Source organism: Scyliorhinus torazame, chromosome 6 (assembly GCF_047496885.1).
Source record: "Scyliorhinus torazame isolate Kashiwa2021f chromosome 6, sScyTor2.1, whole genome shotgun sequence".
Taxonomy (NCBI): Eukaryota; Metazoa; Chordata; class Chondrichthyes; order Carcharhiniformes; family Scyliorhinidae; genus Scyliorhinus; species Scyliorhinus torazame.
The window spans coordinates 251,248,958-251,267,687 of record NC_092712.1 but is presented as its reverse complement, the minus strand read 5'-3'; the positions used below and the strand labels follow the sequence as shown (position 1 = coordinate 251,267,687).

General features: G+C 52.9%; 1 protein-coding gene across 1 annotated transcript in view; it reads right to left on the bottom strand.

The window, feature by feature from the left end:
• LOC140425373 (phosphatase and actin regulator 1-like) overlaps positions 1 to 17,875 on the bottom strand; it is a 628,812-nt gene extending 610,937 nt beyond the window's left edge. Inside the window, exon 1 of the mRNA XM_072509571.1 lies at positions 17,674 to 17,875. Within this exon, the coding sequence (XP_072365672.1) occupies positions 17,674 to 17,848 (175 nt within the window). The 5' untranslated portion in view covers positions 17,849 to 17,875. The remainder of the gene's footprint in view (positions 1 to 17,673) is intronic.
• Between the last annotated feature and the right edge of the window lie 855 nt (positions 17,876 to 18,730).

The window sequence follows — 18,730 nt, the reverse complement described above, 5'->3', positions numbered from 1 at the left end:
GTCAACCATGGATGCCTTGTCCTGGCCGTAGCATGTTTCCTCCTCCTTGGGCTGAATTTCTGCTGTGCCTCCCGAATAACTCCCCAAAACTCCTGCCATTGCTGTTCCACTGTCTTCCCTGCTAGGCTCCTTTTCCAATCAACTCTGGCCAGCTCCTCCCTCATGTTTTTATAGTTACCCTTATTTAATTGTAATACCATTACATCGGACTCCAGCTTCTCCTTCTCAACCTGCAGGGTAAATTCTATCATATTGTGGTCACTGCTCCCTAAGGGTTCCTTCACCTTTAGTTCCCTAAGTAAGTCTGCTTCATTACAGATCAGAAAAATCCTGAATTGCCTGTTCCCTAGTGGGCTCTACCACAAGCTGCTCTAAAAAACCATCTCTTAAACATTCCACAAATTCCTTATCTTGGGATCCTCCACCAACCTGATTTTCCCAGTCCATGTGCATATTGAAGTCGTCCATTTATTGCGATATTGCCTTTTTTTACATGGTTTCTCTATCTCCTGATTTATTTTCTGCCCTCCATCCTGACTACTGCTCGGGGGCCTGTACAACTCCAATCATGGTCTTTTTACCTTTGCGATTCCTCAACTCTGCCCACAGAGATTCTATGCCTTCCGATTCTATATCGCTCCCTGCTATCGATTTAACTTCATTCCTTACTAACAATGCAACCCCGCCCCCTTTGCCCATCTGTCTGTCCTTTCAATAGGACACACATCCTTGTATATTTAGATCCCAGCCCTGATCCCCTTGCAGCCACGTCTCCGTGATGCCCACAACATCGTACCGGCCAATTTCAATGTGCGTAACAAGCACATTTAACTTGTTCCATATACTGCGCGCATTGAGGGACAATACCCTCATTGACCACCTCCCTTCTCACACTTGTCACCTTTTTTGCTCTGCCTGAGGGTGATATTCTATTATTTTTGTTCTCTATTTTCCTTTCAGTATGACACCTTCTAAGCTCTGGTTCCCACCCCCCTGCCATATTAGTTTCAATCCTCCCGAGTGACACAAACAAACCTCCCAGCCAGGATATTGGAAAGTGCGTCTGGGAAGGGAACAAAGAAAAGTACAGCACAAGAACAGGCCCTTCTGCCCTTCAAGCCTGCGCCGACCATGCTGCCTGTCTAACCTAAATCATATAAAATCCCAGAATCCGTATCTCTCTATTTCCATCCTATTCATGTAATTGTCAAGATGCCCCTTGAACGTCACTATCGTGCCTGCTCCACCATCTCCTCTGGCAGCGAGTTCCAGGCTCTACTATCCGTTGTGTAAAAACCTTCAGGGTGAAGTGGGCGCTGGACGGATACTGTGGGCAGGGTGAAGGTTCCATGCGTTTCTGCAGCGAAACCAGGCAGCCGGGGCACCCATGTATCCCATGGGCCCTGGCTGTCGAGGTGTCAAAGCGTCATCGTTAAACATGTTGTTGTCTCTCCTTCCTAACCTCCCCCCCTTCGTGTAGTTCGTCATGTTTGCGCACCAGCCAGCTATGTTTTCTGCCGTGGCGGGAGCGGCCGCCCTGCAGGTAGCCATTCGGCGACGCTGACGCAAGCGGCTCATAGTAGCTGCTGGAGCGGCGGCTGCAGCAGAGGGACTGGCTGCAGAGGGCCCCGTGCCAGCTGCTCATGCTGCATGCCCTCCCGCCCGACAGGTGCATGAGGAGGCGGAGGGTGACAATGACCGCCACATCATCGGGCATGCGGAGGACGAGGATTCGGGGGCGCAGGGGGAGGAGCAGGAGCAGGTGGTGGTGCCAAGGCGCTGGAGGCGCCTCATGCAGCCTCGAGTGTACAAAGAACAAAGAACAAAGAAATGTACAGCACAGGAACAGGCCCTTCGGCCCTCCAAGCCCGTGCCGACCATACTGCCCGACTAAACTACAATCTTCTACACTTCCTGGGTCCGTATCCTTCTATTCCCATCCTATTCATATATTTGTCAAGATGCCCCTTAAATGTCCCTATCGTCCCTGCTTCCACTACCTCCTCCGGTAGTGAGTTCCAGGCACCCACTACCCTCTGCGTAAAAAACTTGCCTCGTACATCTACTCTAAACTTTGCCCCTCTCACCTTAAACCTATGCCCCCTAGTAATTGATCCCTCTACCCTGGGGAAAAGCCTCTGACTATCCACTCTGTCTATGCCCCTCATAATTTTGTATACCTCTATCAGGTCGCCCCTCAACCTCCTTCGTTCCAGTGAGAACAAACCGAGTTTATTCAATCGCTCCTCATAGCTTATGCCCTCCATACCAGGCAACATTCTGGTAAATCTCTTCTGCACCCTCTCGAAAGCCTCCACATCCTTCTGGTAGTGTGGCGACCAGAATTGAACACTATACTCCAAGTGTGGCCTAACTAAGGTTCTATACAGCTGCAACATGACTTGCCAATTCTTATACTCAATGCCCCGGCCAATGAAGGCAAGCATGCCGTATGCCTTCTTGACTACCTTCTCCACCTGTGTTGCCCCTTTCAATGACCTGTGGACCTGTACTCCTAGATCTCTTTGACTTTCAATACTCTTGAGGGTTCTACCATTCACTGTATATTCCCTACCTGCATTAGCCCTTCCAAAATGCATTACCTCACATTTGTCCGGATTAAACTCCATCTGCCATCTCTCCGCCCAAGTCTCCAGACAATCTAAATCCTGCTGTATCCTCAGACAGTCCTCATCGCTATCCGCAATTCCACCAACCTTTGTGTCGTCTGCAAACTTACTAATCAGACCAGTTACATTTTCCTCCAAATCATTTATATATACTACAAAGAGCAAAGGTCCCAGCACTGATCACTGTGGAACACCACTGGTCACAGCCCTCCAATGAGAAAAGCATCCCTCCATTGCTACCCTCTGCCTTCTATGGCCTAGCCAGTTCTGTATCCACCTTGCCAGTTCACCCCTGATCCCGTGTGACTTCACCTTTTGTACTAGTCTACCATGAGGGACCTTGTCAAAGGCCTTACTGAAGTCCATATAGACAACATCTACTGCCCTACCTGCATCAATCATCTTAGTGACCTCCTCGAAAAACTCTATCAAGTTAGTGAGACACGACCTTCCCTTCACAAAACCGTGCTGCCTCTCACTAATACGTCCATTTGCTTCCAAATGGGAGTAGATCCTGTCTCGAAGAATTCTCTCCAGTAATTTCCCTACCACTGAAGTAAGGCTCACCGGCCTGTAGTTCCCGGGATTATCCTTGCTCCCCTTCTTAAACAGAGGAACAACATTGGCTATTCTCCAGTCCTCCGGGACATCCCCTGAAGACAGCGAGGATCCAAAGATTTCTGTCAAGGCCTCAGCAATTTCCTCTCCAGCCTCCTTCAGTATTCTGGGGTAGATCCCATCCGGCCCTGGGGACTTATCTACCTTAATATTTTTTAAGACACCCAACACCTCGTCTTTTTGGATCACAATGTGACCCAGGCTATCTACACCCCCTTCTCCAGACTCAACATCTACCAATTCCTTCTCTTTGGTGAATACTGATGCAAAGTATTCATTTAGTACCTCGCCCATTTCCTCTGGCTCCACACATAGATTCCCTTGCCTATCCTTCAGTGGGCCAACCCTTTCCCTGGCTACCCTCTTGCTTTTTATGTACGTGTAAAAAGCCTTGGGATTTTCCTTAACCCTATTTGCCAATGACTTTTCATGACCCCTTCTAGCCCTCCTGACTCCTTGCTTAAGTTCCTTCCTACTTTCCTTATATGCCACACAGGCTTCGTCTGTTCCCAGCCTTTTAGCCCTGACAAATGCCTCCTTTTTCTTTTTGACGAGGCCTACAATATCACTCGTCATCCAAGGTTCCCGAAAATTGCCGTATTTATCTTTCTTCCTCACAGGAACATGCCTGTCCTGTATTCCTTTCAACTGACACTTGAAAGCCTCCCACATGTCAGATGTTGATTTGCCCTCAAACATCCGCCCCCAATTTATGTTCTTCAGTTCCCGCCTAATATTGTTATAATTAGCCTTCCCCCAATTTAGCACATTCATCCTCGGACCACTCTTATCCTTGTCCACCAGTACTTTAAAACTTACTGAATTGTGGTCACTGTTACCGAAATGCTCCCCTACTGAAACATCTACCACCTGGCCGGGCTCATTCCCCAATACCAGGTCCAGTACCGCCCCTTCCCTAGTTGGACTGTTTACATATTGTTTTAAGAAGCCCTCCTGGATGCTCCTTACAAACTCCGCCCCGTCTAAGCCCCTGGCACTAAGTGAGTCCCAGTCAATATTGGGGAAGTTGAAGTCTCCCATCACCACAACCCTGTTGTTTTTACTCTTTTCCAAAATCTGTCTACCTATCTGCTCCTCCATCTCCCGCTGGCTGTTGGGAGGCCTGTAGTATACCCCCAACATTGTGACTGCACCCTTCTTATTCCTGATTTCTACCCATATAGCCTCACTGCCCTCGGAGGTGTCCTCTCGCAGTATAGCTGTGATATTCTCCCGAACAAGTAGCGCAACTCCGCCTCCCCTTTTACATCCCCCTCTATCCCGCCTGAAACATCTAAATCCTGGAACGTTTAGCTGCCAATCCTGCCCTTCCCTCAACCAGGTCTCTGTAATGGCAACAACATCATAGTTCCAAGTAGTAATCCAAGCTCTAAGTTCATCTGCCTTACCCGTAATGCTCCTTGCATTAAAACATATGCACTTCAGGCCACCAGACCCGCTGTGTTCAGCAACTTCTCCCCGTCTGCTCTGCCTCAGAGCCACACTGTCCCTATTCCCTAGTTCTCCCTCAATGCTCTCACCTTCTGACCTATTGCTCCCGTGCCCACCCCCCTGCCATACTAGTTTAAACCCTCCCGTGTGACACTAGCAAACCTCGCGGCCAGGATATTTATGCCTCTCCGGTTTAGATGCAACCCGTCCATCTTATACAGGTCACACCTGCCCCGGAAGAGCTCCCAGTGGTCCAGATAACGGAAACCCTCCCTCCTACACCAGCTGTTTAGCCACGTGTTTGTCTGCTCTATCTTCCTATTTCTAGCCTCACTGGCACGTGGCACAGGGAGTAATCCCGAGATTACAACCCTCGAGGTCCTGTCTTTTAACTTTCTGCCTAGCTCCCTGAACTCCTGCTGCAGGACCTCATGCCCCTTCCTGCCTATGTCGTTAGTACCAATATGTACAACGACCTCTGCCTGTTTGCCCTCCCCCTTCAGGATTCCCTCTACCCATTCGGAGACATCCTGGACCCTGGCACCAGGGAGGCAACATACCATCCTGGAGTCTCTTTCACGTCCACAGAAGCGCCTATCTGTGCCCCTGACTATAGAGTCCCCTATTACTATTACTCTTCTGCGCTTTGACCCTCCCTTCTGAACATCAGAGCCAGCCGTGGTGCCACTGCTCTGGCTGCTGCTGTTTTCCCCTGATCGGCTATCCCCCCCGACAGTATCCAAAGGGGTATATCTGTTCGAGAGGGGGACAACCACAGGGGATTCCTGCACTGACTGCCAGCCCTTTCTGGTGGTCACCCATTTCTCTGCCTGCACCTTGGGTGTGACCACATTTACATAACTGCGATCTTTGACGCTTTCCGCCACCTGCATGCTCCTGAGTGCATCCAATTGCTGCTCCAACCGAACCATGCGGTCTGTGAGGAGCTGCAGTTGGGTGCACTTTCTGCAGATGAAGCCATCCGGGACGCTGGAAGCCTCCCGGACCTGCCACATCTCACAGTCAGAGCACAGCACCCCTCTAACTGACATTGCATCAATTAATTAAAATTAAAATTTGTCTTTTTTTTTTTAAATACTTTTTTTTTTAAATTGCAAAGTTACTGTCAACTATCTGTTTCCTAGCACTAGATTTCTAATAGAAATGCGATAGCTAACTATAATATTCTCCGGTCTCTGGCTTAGATATCCTCTAAATTATAATTAAGTTATTATGTTTAATTAGTTCCCAAATACTCAAATTTTTTTTTTTTTTAAATTTAGGTTAGAATCCCAACCAGCCACTCAGGTCACAGCTTTTCTGTGATGTCACTTCAGTTTCCCCCCGACACACACAATTTGAAAAAAGGTATAAAAGTAAAAATAACTTACTTACCTTCTTACCTTCTGAGTGTCTGAGATGTTCTCAGGTTCTCTCGCTGACAGAGACTGCTCCTCCACCTCCGATCCTTGACCTGCACAATGCTAATAATATAATAATATAATATGGCACTTACCTTACACCAATGGGTCTTATTATTAGGTTAGAGGAGGAGGGCGGGTGGGAGACACTACACGTGTAGTGTCTCGGGTTTCCTCTCCACCAGAATTTATTGGTTGGGGGGGGGGGGGACTTGCCAGAGGTCGAACTTCCGGTTCCCGCCTTATATAAAAACAAATAAAACAGAAAAGAAGAACAGACACGGGACCAGGTAAGGCTTTTTAAATACACTACTCACCTCCCAGAAGGCCCCTGCGCACCGCTGCCGCCGAAATCCAAAGGGCTGCTCCTGTAAAGGTAAGTGGTTTTAAAGTCGCTACTCACCTCCAAGAAGGCCCCTGCGCACCGCTGCCGCCGAAATCCAAAGGGCTGCTCCTGTAAAGGTAAGAGCTTTTAAACTCACTACTCACCTCCCAGAAGGCCCCTGCGCACCGCTGCCGCCGAAATCGAAAGGGCTGCTCCTGTAAAGGTAAGTGGTTTTAAAGTCGCTACTCACCTCCAAGAAGGCCCCTGCGCACCGCTGCCGCCGAAATCCAAAGGGCTGCTCCTGTAAAGGTAAGAGCTTTTAAACTCACTACTCACCTCCCAGGTACCTGGGCTGCATCTCATTCCAGGACCTTCCAGATACGGCATGCAGGAGGAGACTCCGATTGAGTCGGGAGACCGTGACACATATATGCCACCTCATGGCGCACCTGGCACCACGTGGAACGGGGGGAGGACATGCTATCCCGGTGACCATCAAGGTCACGGTTGCCCTCAATTTCTTCGCCACAGGGTCCTTCCAGGCGCCGAGCCGGGACCTCTCTGGAATCTCGCAGGCATCGGTATACCAGTGCATCCGGGCCGTCACCGACGCCATGTATGCCATCGCCAACAGATACATAAATTATCCGGAGGACCGCGCACACCAGGCTGACCGGGAAGCGGAATTCGCCTCCGCGACCGGGATGCCGATGGTCCAGGGGGTGATTGATGGGGTGCACGTCGCCATGCGTCCACCCTCAGATAACAGGGACGTTTTCCTGAACAGGAAGGAGAACTACTCGATGAACATTCAGATGGTCTGCGACCATCGCATGAAGATAATGCATGTATGCGCCCAATACCCTGGCAGCATGCATGATGCTTTCATACTGGCTCATTCTTTCATCCCCGCTACTTTTGAGGGTCACCCCACCGGCTGAGGGGCTGGTTGCTGGGCGACAGCGGTTACCCTTTGCGGTCGTGGCTGATGACGCCTAAACAGAGGCCACAGACCAACGCGGAGACCCGCTATAATGAGGCCCGTGCAGCAACCAGGGATGCTGTGGAGAGGTGCTTTGGCCTCCTGAAGATGAGATGCCGGTGCCTGGACCGCTCTGGAGGGGCCCTGCAGTACCACCCCGACAGGGACGGGCGCATAGTTGTGGTCTGCTGTGTGTTGCACAACATTACCCAACAGAGGGGTGATGTCCTGGAGGAGGGTGCACAGGGGGAGCCCGATGACGGTGATGCCTCTGCACATGAGGAAGAGGAGGAGGATGGGGGAGTGGGTAACAGAAAAGACCTGGGGGTGGGATATGGGCGGGAGGCTGCACGACGACACTGGCTAGGAGAACGAGCAGGCGAGGCGTTGATTTCCGCACGTTTCCCTGACTAGGGGGAGGGCATCGCTGTTCCGGGAGTCCGAGTGTTCCGGGACCTCCCTTGCTGGAGTACCCAGGATGGGCACCAGAACCTCCTCCTTCCTCAGGGAGCCCGGTGGCCCCCGAGCTTCACTATGGGACGGTGATACGCGCGGAGACAGGTGCTGTGGCACCACGACACCTGGCGCTGCCAGACCTGGAGGCCCGCTGTGGCATTGACCAGGGTCTGAACGTTCGCAGCGATGGAGCTCAGGGAGTGCGCCATCCCTGTCAGGGACTGCGTAACCTCCCGCTGGGATTCTGCGACGCCATCTAGAACGTGGGCAAGGTTGCTGATGCTCTCAGCAATGGCCTGCTGAGACTTAGCCATGGCCTGCTGAGACTGGGCCAGACCCCGGAGCGGGGCGGCAATGTCCAGCTGGCTCTGACGCATGGCTGCCTGTGAGAGGGCAGCCCTGTCCTGGGCCACGGATGACGCGTGTACATCAAGCCCCACGCCTTGCAGTACCTGACCCATTGCGGAAACCGTTGCTCCCATTGCCTCCACTGCAGACGCCACCCGTGCGGTGTTGGCCTGGGTGGCAGCCATGACTGGCACCACTCCCTGCTCCTGGACGCGGATGGACTCCTCCAACTGCGTCTCAGATGCTAGAAGCTGGCCGTCATCCCATTGTCCACTCCCTGGGTTTTCAAATGCATCGGGTCTGTGGGTGGGTCTAGTAAGTCCAGGAACCCGGGAACCGTCTTGGTGGCAGCTGGGTGCTGGGCCTGGGCTGCCCTCCGACCGTCCAGCCCCTCGGCTGCTCCTACCTCCACCTGCTGTACCGGTTCGGCTGTGTGGTGCACACCAGTCAGTGACCCCGAAGCCTCATCACTAATGTGCCCAACCGAGGTGAGTGTATCTGCGATGGTGGAAGGTGTGGGTGACAGCAGTGCCGCAAACACCAGCTCCTCATCTGTCCCCAGGTCTGGGGTCTCCTGTGTCGATCCTTGGATCGATGCAACTAGTCCGCGGCCCATGTTAGGTGCCGTGCCCGGTGTGTCCATCGACTGTCTGGCCGTCCTCTGTGCGTCACTGTCCAGAGACCCAGTCCTCTCTCCGTCACTGTCCTGGCTCGCAGCCCCCTCCTCGTCCGACTCACGGCCATCAGTGTCCTGACTGTCCATCCTGTGTTCGCCCGTGTCGTGGCTGTCCGTCCTCTGTGCATCCCCATCCAGTGCCCCGGCCTCAGAGGAGGGCCCTCCTGCCCGTCTTCCTTCCCCCCCCTCTGTCGTGCGTCCGTGGGGACGGGTGAGCTTGCAGCTGGACGGCGGGGGCTTGTCCGTCTCGTCCCTGGACGATGGGCTCCTGGCCCTGGGGAAGACAATGAGGCATGTATCGTTAGACACGCGGAGTCGGGTGTGAGGGGGTGGAGGGGCCAGTGGGAGGGGGTGGAGTGTCAGGGGGAGGTTAGGGGGTGGAGGGGGCAGTGCGAGAGGGTGGGGTGGGGGGGGGGGGGGAGGGGGGGGGGAGGTGACAGGCTGAGGGTGTGTAACCAGGCAGGGGAGTCTCACTTGGTCCTGCGCCTCCGATCTGGCATGGCGCTACGTCTCGGGTGGCAGCTCCCCCAGCGAGGTCCAGAGCCCTCTGCTCATGGACGGTGAGGGGGTGCAGCACAGGTGATTCCACTCCGGTTCTTTTTAAAAAAAAATATATATATATTTTATTAAATTTTTCAAACAAAATTTTTCCGTTTTCACAAATCAACATAAAAATAATACAATAACTAGTAAATAACATTATTTAAATAATATAGTGAGCTAACAAAATAACAAACAAAAAAAATAAATAAATAGTGCTCCCCCCCCACCCTTTTCCCTCTGGGTTGCTGCTGCTGTCACTCTATCTACCCTTAACGTTCCGCGAGATAGTCAAGGAACGGTTGCCACCGCCTGGAGTACCCCTGAGCCGATCCTCTCAGCACAAATTTTATTCGTTCCAGCTTTATGAACCCTGCCATGTCGTTTATCCAGGCCTCCACGCCGGGGGGTTTCGCTTCCTTCCACATGAGTAAAATCCTACGCAGGGCTACTAGGGACGCAAAGGCCAGAATGTCAGCCTCTTTCGCCTCCTGCACTCCTAGCTCTTCCGCTACCCCAAATATCGCTAACCCCCAGCCTGGCTTGACCCAGACCTTCGCCACCTTTGAAATCACCCTTGCCACGCCCCCCAGTACTCATCCAGTGCCGGACACGACCAGAACATGTGTGTGTGGTTCGCCGGGCTTCCCGAGCACCTCCCACATCTGTCCTCCATTCCGAAGAACCTGCTCAGTCTTGCTCCCATCATATGTGCTCTGTGTAGAACCTTAAATTGAATCAGGCTGAGCCTGGCACACGAAGACGAGGAATTTACCCTGCTTAGGGCATCAGCCCATAGCCCCTCCTCAATCTCCTCCCCCAGCTCTTCTTCCCATTTTCCCTTCAGCTCCTCTATCATTGCCTTCCCCTCGTCTCTCATCTCCTGATATATTTTGGACACTTTGCCCTCCCCGACCCATACCCCGGAAATCACTCTATCTTTGATCCCCTGTGTCGGGAGCAGCGGAAATTCCCTCACCTGTTGCCTCGTAAACGCCCTCACTTGCATATATCTGAAGATATTCCCCGGGGGCAACTCATATTTTTCCTCCAGCGCTCCCAGATTTGCAAACGTCCCGTCTATAAACAGGTCCCTCAGTTTCCTAATTCCTACTCGTTGCCAACTCTGGAACCCCCCGTCCATCCTTCCTGGGACAAACCTGTGGTTATTCCTAATCGGGGACCACACCCAGGCACCCGTCACCCCCCTGTGTCGCCTCCACTGCCCCCAGATCCTCAAGGTTGCCACCACCACTGGGTTTGTGGTATACCTTTTCGGGGAGAATGGCAGCGGCGCCGTCACCAGCGCATTTAGGCTCGTTCCTTTACAGGACGCCATCTCCAGCCTCTTCCACGCCGCCCCCTCTCCCTCCCTCATCCATTTACAAACCATCGCCACGTTGGCGGCCCAGTAGTAGTCGTTCAGGCTCGGCAGCGCCAGTCCCCCTCTATCCCTACTGCGCTGCAGGAACCCCCTCTTTACCCGTGGGGTCTTCCCTGCCCACACAAAGCTCATAATTCTCCTGTCTATTTTTTTGAAAAAGGCCTTTGTGATCAGAATGGGGAGACACTGAAATGCGAAAAGAAACCTCGGGAGGACCATCATTTTTACCGCCTGCACTCTGCCCGCCAATGAGAGCGGCAACAGATCCCACCTCTTGAAATCCTCCTCCATCTGCTCCACCAGCCGCGTCAGATTAAGTCTGTGTAGCGTTCCCCAGTTCCTGGCTACCTGGATCCCCAGATATCGGAAGCTCCTTTCCACTCTCCTTAACGGCAGAGCGTCTATTCCTCTTCCCTGGTCCCCGGGGTGTATTACAAAAAGCTCGCTCTTCCCCATATTTAGCCTGTATCCCGAGAAATCTCCAAACTCTGCATAACCTCTGGCATCCCCTCTACCGGGTCCGCAACATATAGCAGTAAGTCATCAGCGTAGAGTGACACTCGATGCTCCTCTCCCCCTCTAACCACCCCCCTCCACTTCTTAGAGTCCCTCAACGCTATGGCCAGTGGTTCAATTGCCAACGCGAACAGTAACGGGGACAGGGGACACCCCTGTCTTGTTCCCCTGTGTAGCCGAAAATACCCCGATCTTTGCCGGTTTGTGACTACACTTGCCACTGGGGCCCCATATAGGAGTCTGACCCATCTAACAAACCCCTCTCAGAACCCAAACCTCCTCAGCACCTCCCACAAATAGTCCCACTCCACCCTATCGAATGCCTTCTCCGCATCCATCGCCGCCACTATCTCTGCCTCCCCCTCCGGTGGGGGCGTCATCATCACCCTCAGCAGCCGTCGAACGTTAACATTCAGTTGTCTCCCCTTTACAAACCCTGTCTGGTCGTCATGCACCATCCCGGGACGCAATCCTCTATCCTTGTCGCCAGCACTTTTGCCAGCAGTTTGGCGTCTACATTTAGGAGTGAGATAGGCCTGTATGACCTGCATTGCAGCGGATCTTTATCCCGCTTCAGAATTAATGATATCGTCGCCTCCGACATTGTCGGGGGTAGTATCCCCCCTTCCCTGGCCTCGTTAAAGGTTCTCGCCAGCAGCGGGGCCAACAGGTCCACATATTTCCTGTAGAATTCCACCGGAAACCCGTCTGGTCCCGGGGCCTTCCCTGCCTGCATGTTCCCCAGTCCCTTAGTCGCCTCATCCACCTCGATTGGCGCCCCCAGACCTGCCACATCCTGCTCCTCCACCCTCGGGAACCTTAGTTGGTCCAGAAAATGTAGCATTCCCTCTTTTTCCCCCGGGGGTTGGGATTTATATAGCCTCTCATAAAAGGTCATTTACACCTCATTTACCTTCCCTGCTCTCTGCTCCATAGTTCCTGTTTCGTCCCTAAATCCCCCAATCTCTCTCGCCGCTATCCTCTTACGAAGTTGGTGGGCCAGCAGCCGGCTCGCCTTTTCCCCATACTCATATCTTATCCCCTGTGCCTCTGCCTTTCCTGTGGTCAGCAGGTCAAACTCCGTCTGAAATCTTCGCCTTTCTCTATATAGTCCTTCATCTGGGGCCTCCGCATATCTTTTATCCACCCTCAAAATCTCCCCCACTAATCTCTCCCTTTCTTTGCCCTCTTTTTTCTCCTTGTGGGCTCGAATGGAGATCAGCTCTCCTCTAACCACCGTCTTCAGCGCTTCCCATACTACCCCCACCTGAACCTCAGCATCGTCGTTGACCTCCAGGTATCTCTCAATACACCCCTGCACCCTTCCACAGACCCCCTCATCCGCCAGTAGTCCCACATCCAGTCGCGAGAGTGGGCGCTGCTCCCTCTCCTCTCCTAGTTTCAGATCCACCCAATGCGGGGCGTGGTCTGAAACGGCTATGGCCGAATACTCCGTTCCTACCACCTTCGAGATCAGTGCCCTACTCATAACAAAGAAGTCTATTCGGGAATATACCTTGTGGACGTGGGAGAAAAAGGAAAACTCTTCAGCCAACGGCCTGGCAAATCTCCACGGATCAACTCCCCCCATTTGTTCCATAAATCCCCTAAGCACCTTAGCCGCTGCCGGCCTTCTCCCGGTCCTGGATCTAGACCGGTCTAGCCCTGGATCCAGCACAGTGTTGAAGTCCCCCCCCCATTACCAAGCTTCCCACCTCCAGGTCCGGGATACGACCCAGCATCCGCTTCATGAATCCCGCGTCATCCCAGTTCGGTGCATATACATTCACCAGCACGACCGCCTCTCCCTGCAATCTACCACTCACCATCACATATCTGCCCCCGTTATCCACCACTATGTTCTTAGCCTCGAACGATACCCGTTTCCCCACCAGTATCGCCACCCCTCTGTTTTTCACGTCCAACCCTGAGTGGAACACGTGTCCCACCCATCCTTTTCTTAACCTAACCTGATCCGCCACCTTCAGGTGCGTCTCCTGGAGCATGACTACGTCCGTCTTCAGTCTCTTTAAGTGCGCGAACACCCGAGCCCTCTTAATCGGCCCATTTAGGCCTCTCACATTCCACGTGATCAGCCGGATTGGGGGCCGCTGCCCCCCCCCCCCTCCTCCGACTATCCATCCCCTTTTCTGGGCCATCTCCCCGGCCAGGTCCCGCGCACCCATCTGTCCCCCAGGCGGCGCCTTCCCGTCCCGACCACCTCTTCTCTTGCCAGCTCCCCCTTGCACTCAGCAGCAGCAACCCAGTTAGTCCCCCCCCCGCTAGATCACCCTCTAGCATGGTTACTCCCCCCATAATGCTTCCAAAAGTCAGCTAACTCTAGCTGACCCCGGCTTCCCCCTTTCTCTCTTTGACCTCCCTGCGTGTGGGGCTCTCTTCCTTCCTGCGCCTATCTTCCCGCCATCATCTCCATAGCGCGGGAAAAAAAACCGTGCTTTCCTATCGGCCCCGCCCCCCGTGGCGCAGCTCCCTTATTCCCCCTCCACCTCTCTGTCCCTTTTTCCCCATCGGCGCCCACATTTCTTCGTGTCCCCCCATCAGGGGGAGAAAAATTCCCCATCCAACATTGCTGTATAATAAACCTCCCCTTTCCCCACTTTACATTTCTGTACCACCACCTCGTTACTTCCCCCCCAACATCAAACTCTCAGATCTAGTCCAGTTTCTCTTCTTGAATGAAGGTCCATGCCTCATCTGCCGTTTCGAAGTAGTAGTGCTTGCCCTGATGCGTGACCCACAATCGCGCCGGCTGCAGCATTCCGAATTTTATTTTCTTCCTTTAAGCACCGCCTTGGCCCGATTAAAGCTCGCCCTCCTTCTCGCCACCTCCGCACTCCAGTCCTGATACACTCGTATCACTGCATTCTCCCACTTGCTACTCCGTACCTTCTTGGACCAGCTCAGGACCGCCTCTCTGTCCATGAAGCGGTGGAATCTCACCACTATTGTCCTTGGTATTTCACCCGCCTTTGGTCTTCTCACAAGGACCCGGAGCGTTCCTTCCACCTCCAGGGGGCCCGTTGGGGCCTCAGCTCCCATTAGCGTATGGAGCATCGTGCTCACATAAGCCCCAACATCAGCTCCCTCTGCTCCTTCGGGGAGACCTAAAATCCGTAGGTTCTTCCTCCTCGAGCTGTTCTCCAGGGCTTCCAGCCTTTCTATGCACCTCTTATGTAACGCCTCATGCATCTCCGTTTTTACCACCAGGCCCTGTATCTCATCCTCATTCTCGGCTGCCTTTGCCTTCACTCCACGGAGCTCTATCGCCTGGGCCTTTTGTGTTTCCTTCAGTCCCTCGATTGCCAATAACATCGGCACCAGCACCTCTTTCTTTAGTTCCTCCACACATCATCGGAGGAATTCCTGCTGGTCCGGGCCCCATGCCGTCTGGGCTCCATCCGCCGCCATCTTGCTTCTCCCTGCTCTTCTCTGCCGCTGCTCCAAAGGATCCTTCGCAATCTGGCCACTACCAGTGATCCTTTCCATACGCACACGGGGGGGGGGGGGGGGGGGGGGGGGGGGGGAAATCTTCCTTCGTCACCCCACACTGGGCTTGGTCTAAACAAATTTCCGTTGGGGCTCTCGAAAAGAGCCCAAAAGTCCGTTAGAACGGGAGCTGCCGAAACGTGCGGCTTAGCAGTGCATCGCCGCAACCGGAAGCCTCCCACTCCGGTTCTTGTAAGTTCACGTTGGTTGTGAGCAGTCTTATCCTGCAGGGGTGGGCGTGGAAGCATCAGAGTTAGGTAGTCAGCATCAAGACGCGCAGATGTTGGCAACATTATGACTGGGTGGGGGACACTGGGCACCACGCCATGGCAGCTCTCAAAGGGGGGGGGGGGTGTTGCCCATGTGGGTCAGGTACAATGTGGTGTCCCCAACCCCCCCCCACTCCTGCGTGAGCAGGGAGGGGGTGTCCCACGAGACGTGGTGGGGGGAGAGGGAGGGGTGGGGTGTGGCCCGGGGGAACTCTCGGGGTACTTACTCTGGCAGCCCTGGAGAGGCCATGCAGCTTCTTTCGGCACTGGTCTCCAGAGCGGGGTGTGTGCCCCACAGCGCTAACCGCGGTGTCCACCTCAAGCCAGCTGTGCTTCACAGTGCTGGATGGTTGCTGGTGCCCATGTCTTGGGCACACGATGGCCCTGTGCTCTTCTACAGCATCCAGCAGTGTCTCGAGATCACCGTCCCGGTACCTGGGAGCTGCACGGCGGGGCTCAGCCATCTTGATCCTTTGGGTCCTGTGCGTGGATCGCGCACTTTAAATGATGCGGCGCCGCGTCAGCCGGGCGTCGCATGACGCCGCTGCTCTGGCACCACACCCACCACGTTTCTCGCCGTCCCGCTGCTGGACCCTTTTCGGGGCCTGAATCGATCGTGCCCAAGACCGTTTCGCGCCAGCGTGAAATGCGACGGCGTTTACGACAGCGCGGACACTCTGCCTCAATATCGGAGAATCCCGCCCAGGGAATCCCGTCAGAAGCGAATGGCACGCCGCCTCCTGCCGCCAAGAAACATGCGACTGGGGGACCGGAGATCAGCCCATGAGGTTTGTTTCCCAGGCTTGAAACGCACTAGCTTAAATTGGACTTTAGAAATAAATCTTGGAGTGCTAGAATAATTCAATATAGGGTGTTGGAAAACACAGTGGATTTATTTCAGGCTTAGGGCTCTATTCAGTTGCTGAAATCTTTTCCGTTAATTATTTACTCTCATAAGCCGTTTAATATGTGTCTAATTGTAGACCAATTTTTATTAACTCGAGAAATCTGGAAGTTAGAACTCTCAGATAAATACATAGGTGATTTAGGTACCTGAAAATTAATCACGTATTAGTAACATGGATTCAATACACTGTAAAAGTCGTGAGAGATCGGTTAATTCAGACTTTATGCAGACTGACACTGCCAGAGGAGGTTATATCAGTAAGACGTGTGCCGCATTGTAAATTGCGTACGTATGAAGTACTGCTGATGTCATCCAGGAACAGAACCACATCGCCATTCCTTCACTGTCGCTGGGTCAAAATCCTGCAACTTCCTCCCCGACAGCCCCATGGATTTATCTACACCTCCAGGGATTGCAACGGTTCAAGAAGGAAGGTACTTTCTCAAGGACAACTGGAGATGGTCAATAAATGCTGGCCGAGCCAGCAATGCCTACATCCCAGAGATTAATTTTAAAAAGTCATAAAACTTGAGTGCCAGAACCAACACTTCAATTAAGTGTTAAAACAGAAGGTTATTATTGGTCTCTGTGTAAAAATGTTTGACTGATGTGGTAATATCTTGAAGAGCACTAGTGTTATGTGAAGGCACATTCAATTTATTAAGTAGATTACTACAAGAAGTTTAACTATTGCTTGTACACAGTCGAAAAAAGAAACAGCTCCAGGATCAGGGGTATATTGGCCAGGATTCTCCCTTCTGGGGACTAAGTCCCCACGCCGGTGGGAAAACCGGCGGCAACTACTCCGGCATCAACAGCCGACGAAAGTAAGGAATTCTCCGAACTTTCGGGGACTAAGGAGACGCCGGAGAGGTTGGCACCGCTCCAGCCGGCGGCGAAGGGACAGCGCGTGTTTGTGCATGCGCGGAACGGCTAGTGTGATCTTGCGCGTGCGCAGACAGGCCGGCGTATTTCAGCTCAGACCGGCCAGCGTATTTCCGCGCATGCGCAGACCGGTCGGTGTATTTCCGCGCATGCGCAGGGATTCTCTTCTCCGCGCCGGCCCCCGTGCAATATGGCGGAGCCCTACAGGGGCCCCGAACGGAGGAAAGAAGTCTCCCCACGGAACAAGCCCGCCAGCAGATCAGTGGGCCCCGATCGCAGGCTAGGCCACCGTAGGGGCCCCCCCCGGGGTCAGATCCCCCCGTGCCCCCGAGGACCGCTCCCGCAACTCACCTGCCAGGTCCCGCTGTGCGTGAGGCGAGTAATTCACGCTGGCGGGACTGGACAAAAACTGGATGGCCGCTTGGCCCATCGGGGCCCGGAGAATCACCTGGAGGCCGCTGTCAACGGTCCCCGACTTGCGTGGCGGGAATGCTGCCGCCGCCCAAAAAAGGGCGCCAGAGAATGGGGCAGCCGGCGTCGGGGCGGGATCCGCGCCTCCCACCGGGGATTCTCCGGCCCAGCGGGGGGTTGGAGAATCCCGGCCAAGGTTTGCGTACAAGGTACTACTGAAAGAGAAAACAGTTCTATAAATGTTCTAAATTACAACAGGATATGTAATTTTTCATCTTTGTCCATTTCAGACTTACTGTACCTGGAAGGAACACTAAATAATGCAACTCAAATGAAGGAATCCTACCAGCTATGTGGTTGGCGATCCTCGTTAGTGGTTTGGGAGGTAGGGCAGGGGGTTGTTTCGGATGGGATTGTTGTTTTGCAGGGGTTTCCTCAATGTCACAGTGGAAAGCTACAGCCTTTTTAGCGGGCAGTAACGTGGGCGGTTTTGTTGAAGAATCCTGCTCAGGGACTAACATCCTATTGTCTGTGGGACTGTCTTCGGTAGCTGGGGACACAAACAGAATGAGAGATTTTTACAATAAACAAGCAAAGAATAATAGAATTCAAGGATCATCTCTAAAATGTTCAGCGAGTTGAACAATCAACATACAATAAGTATAAGAGCAAATGGTTAAACAGAATACCCAGGTTTTATTACCCTTTCCCCTGCCGACTTAAGTTACAACTGTCAAATCTAATTAACATTTCTGTTTGGCATATGAACACTCAAATTATTGCACAACATTTTTAACAAATCAGCTGCTCTTGATAAAACTAAATTCTCCTAACATGAAATAAGGGCATTAGCTATGAGGAGCGGTTGAATAAACTCGGTTTGTTCTCACTGGAACGACGGAGGTTGAGGGGCGACCTGATAGAGGTCTACAAAATTATGAGGGGCACAGACAGAGTGGATAGTCAGAGGCTTTTCCCCAGGGTAGAGGGGTCAGTTACTAGGGGGCATAGGTTTAAGGGGCGAGGGGCAAGGTTTAGAGGAGATGTACGAGGCAAGTTTTTTACACAGAGGGTAGTGGGTGCCTGGAATTCGCTGCCAGAGGAGGTGGTGGAAGCAGGGACGATAGTGACGTTTAAGGGGCATCTTGACAAATACATGAATAGGATGGGAATAGAGGGATACGGACCCCGGAAGTGTAGAAGATTGTAGTTTAGTCGGGCAGCATGGTCGGCACGGGCTTGGAGGGCCGAAGGGCCTGTTCCTGTGCTGTACTTTTCTTTGATCTTTGATCTTTGATGTCTCATTGGCGGTTCTGCTCCTCACAGAAATTGCTTTGCACTCTTGTTTGCAGTAATTAGCTGGGTAGGAACTTCATTTTGTAAAAGCTCATATTGGAAATTTG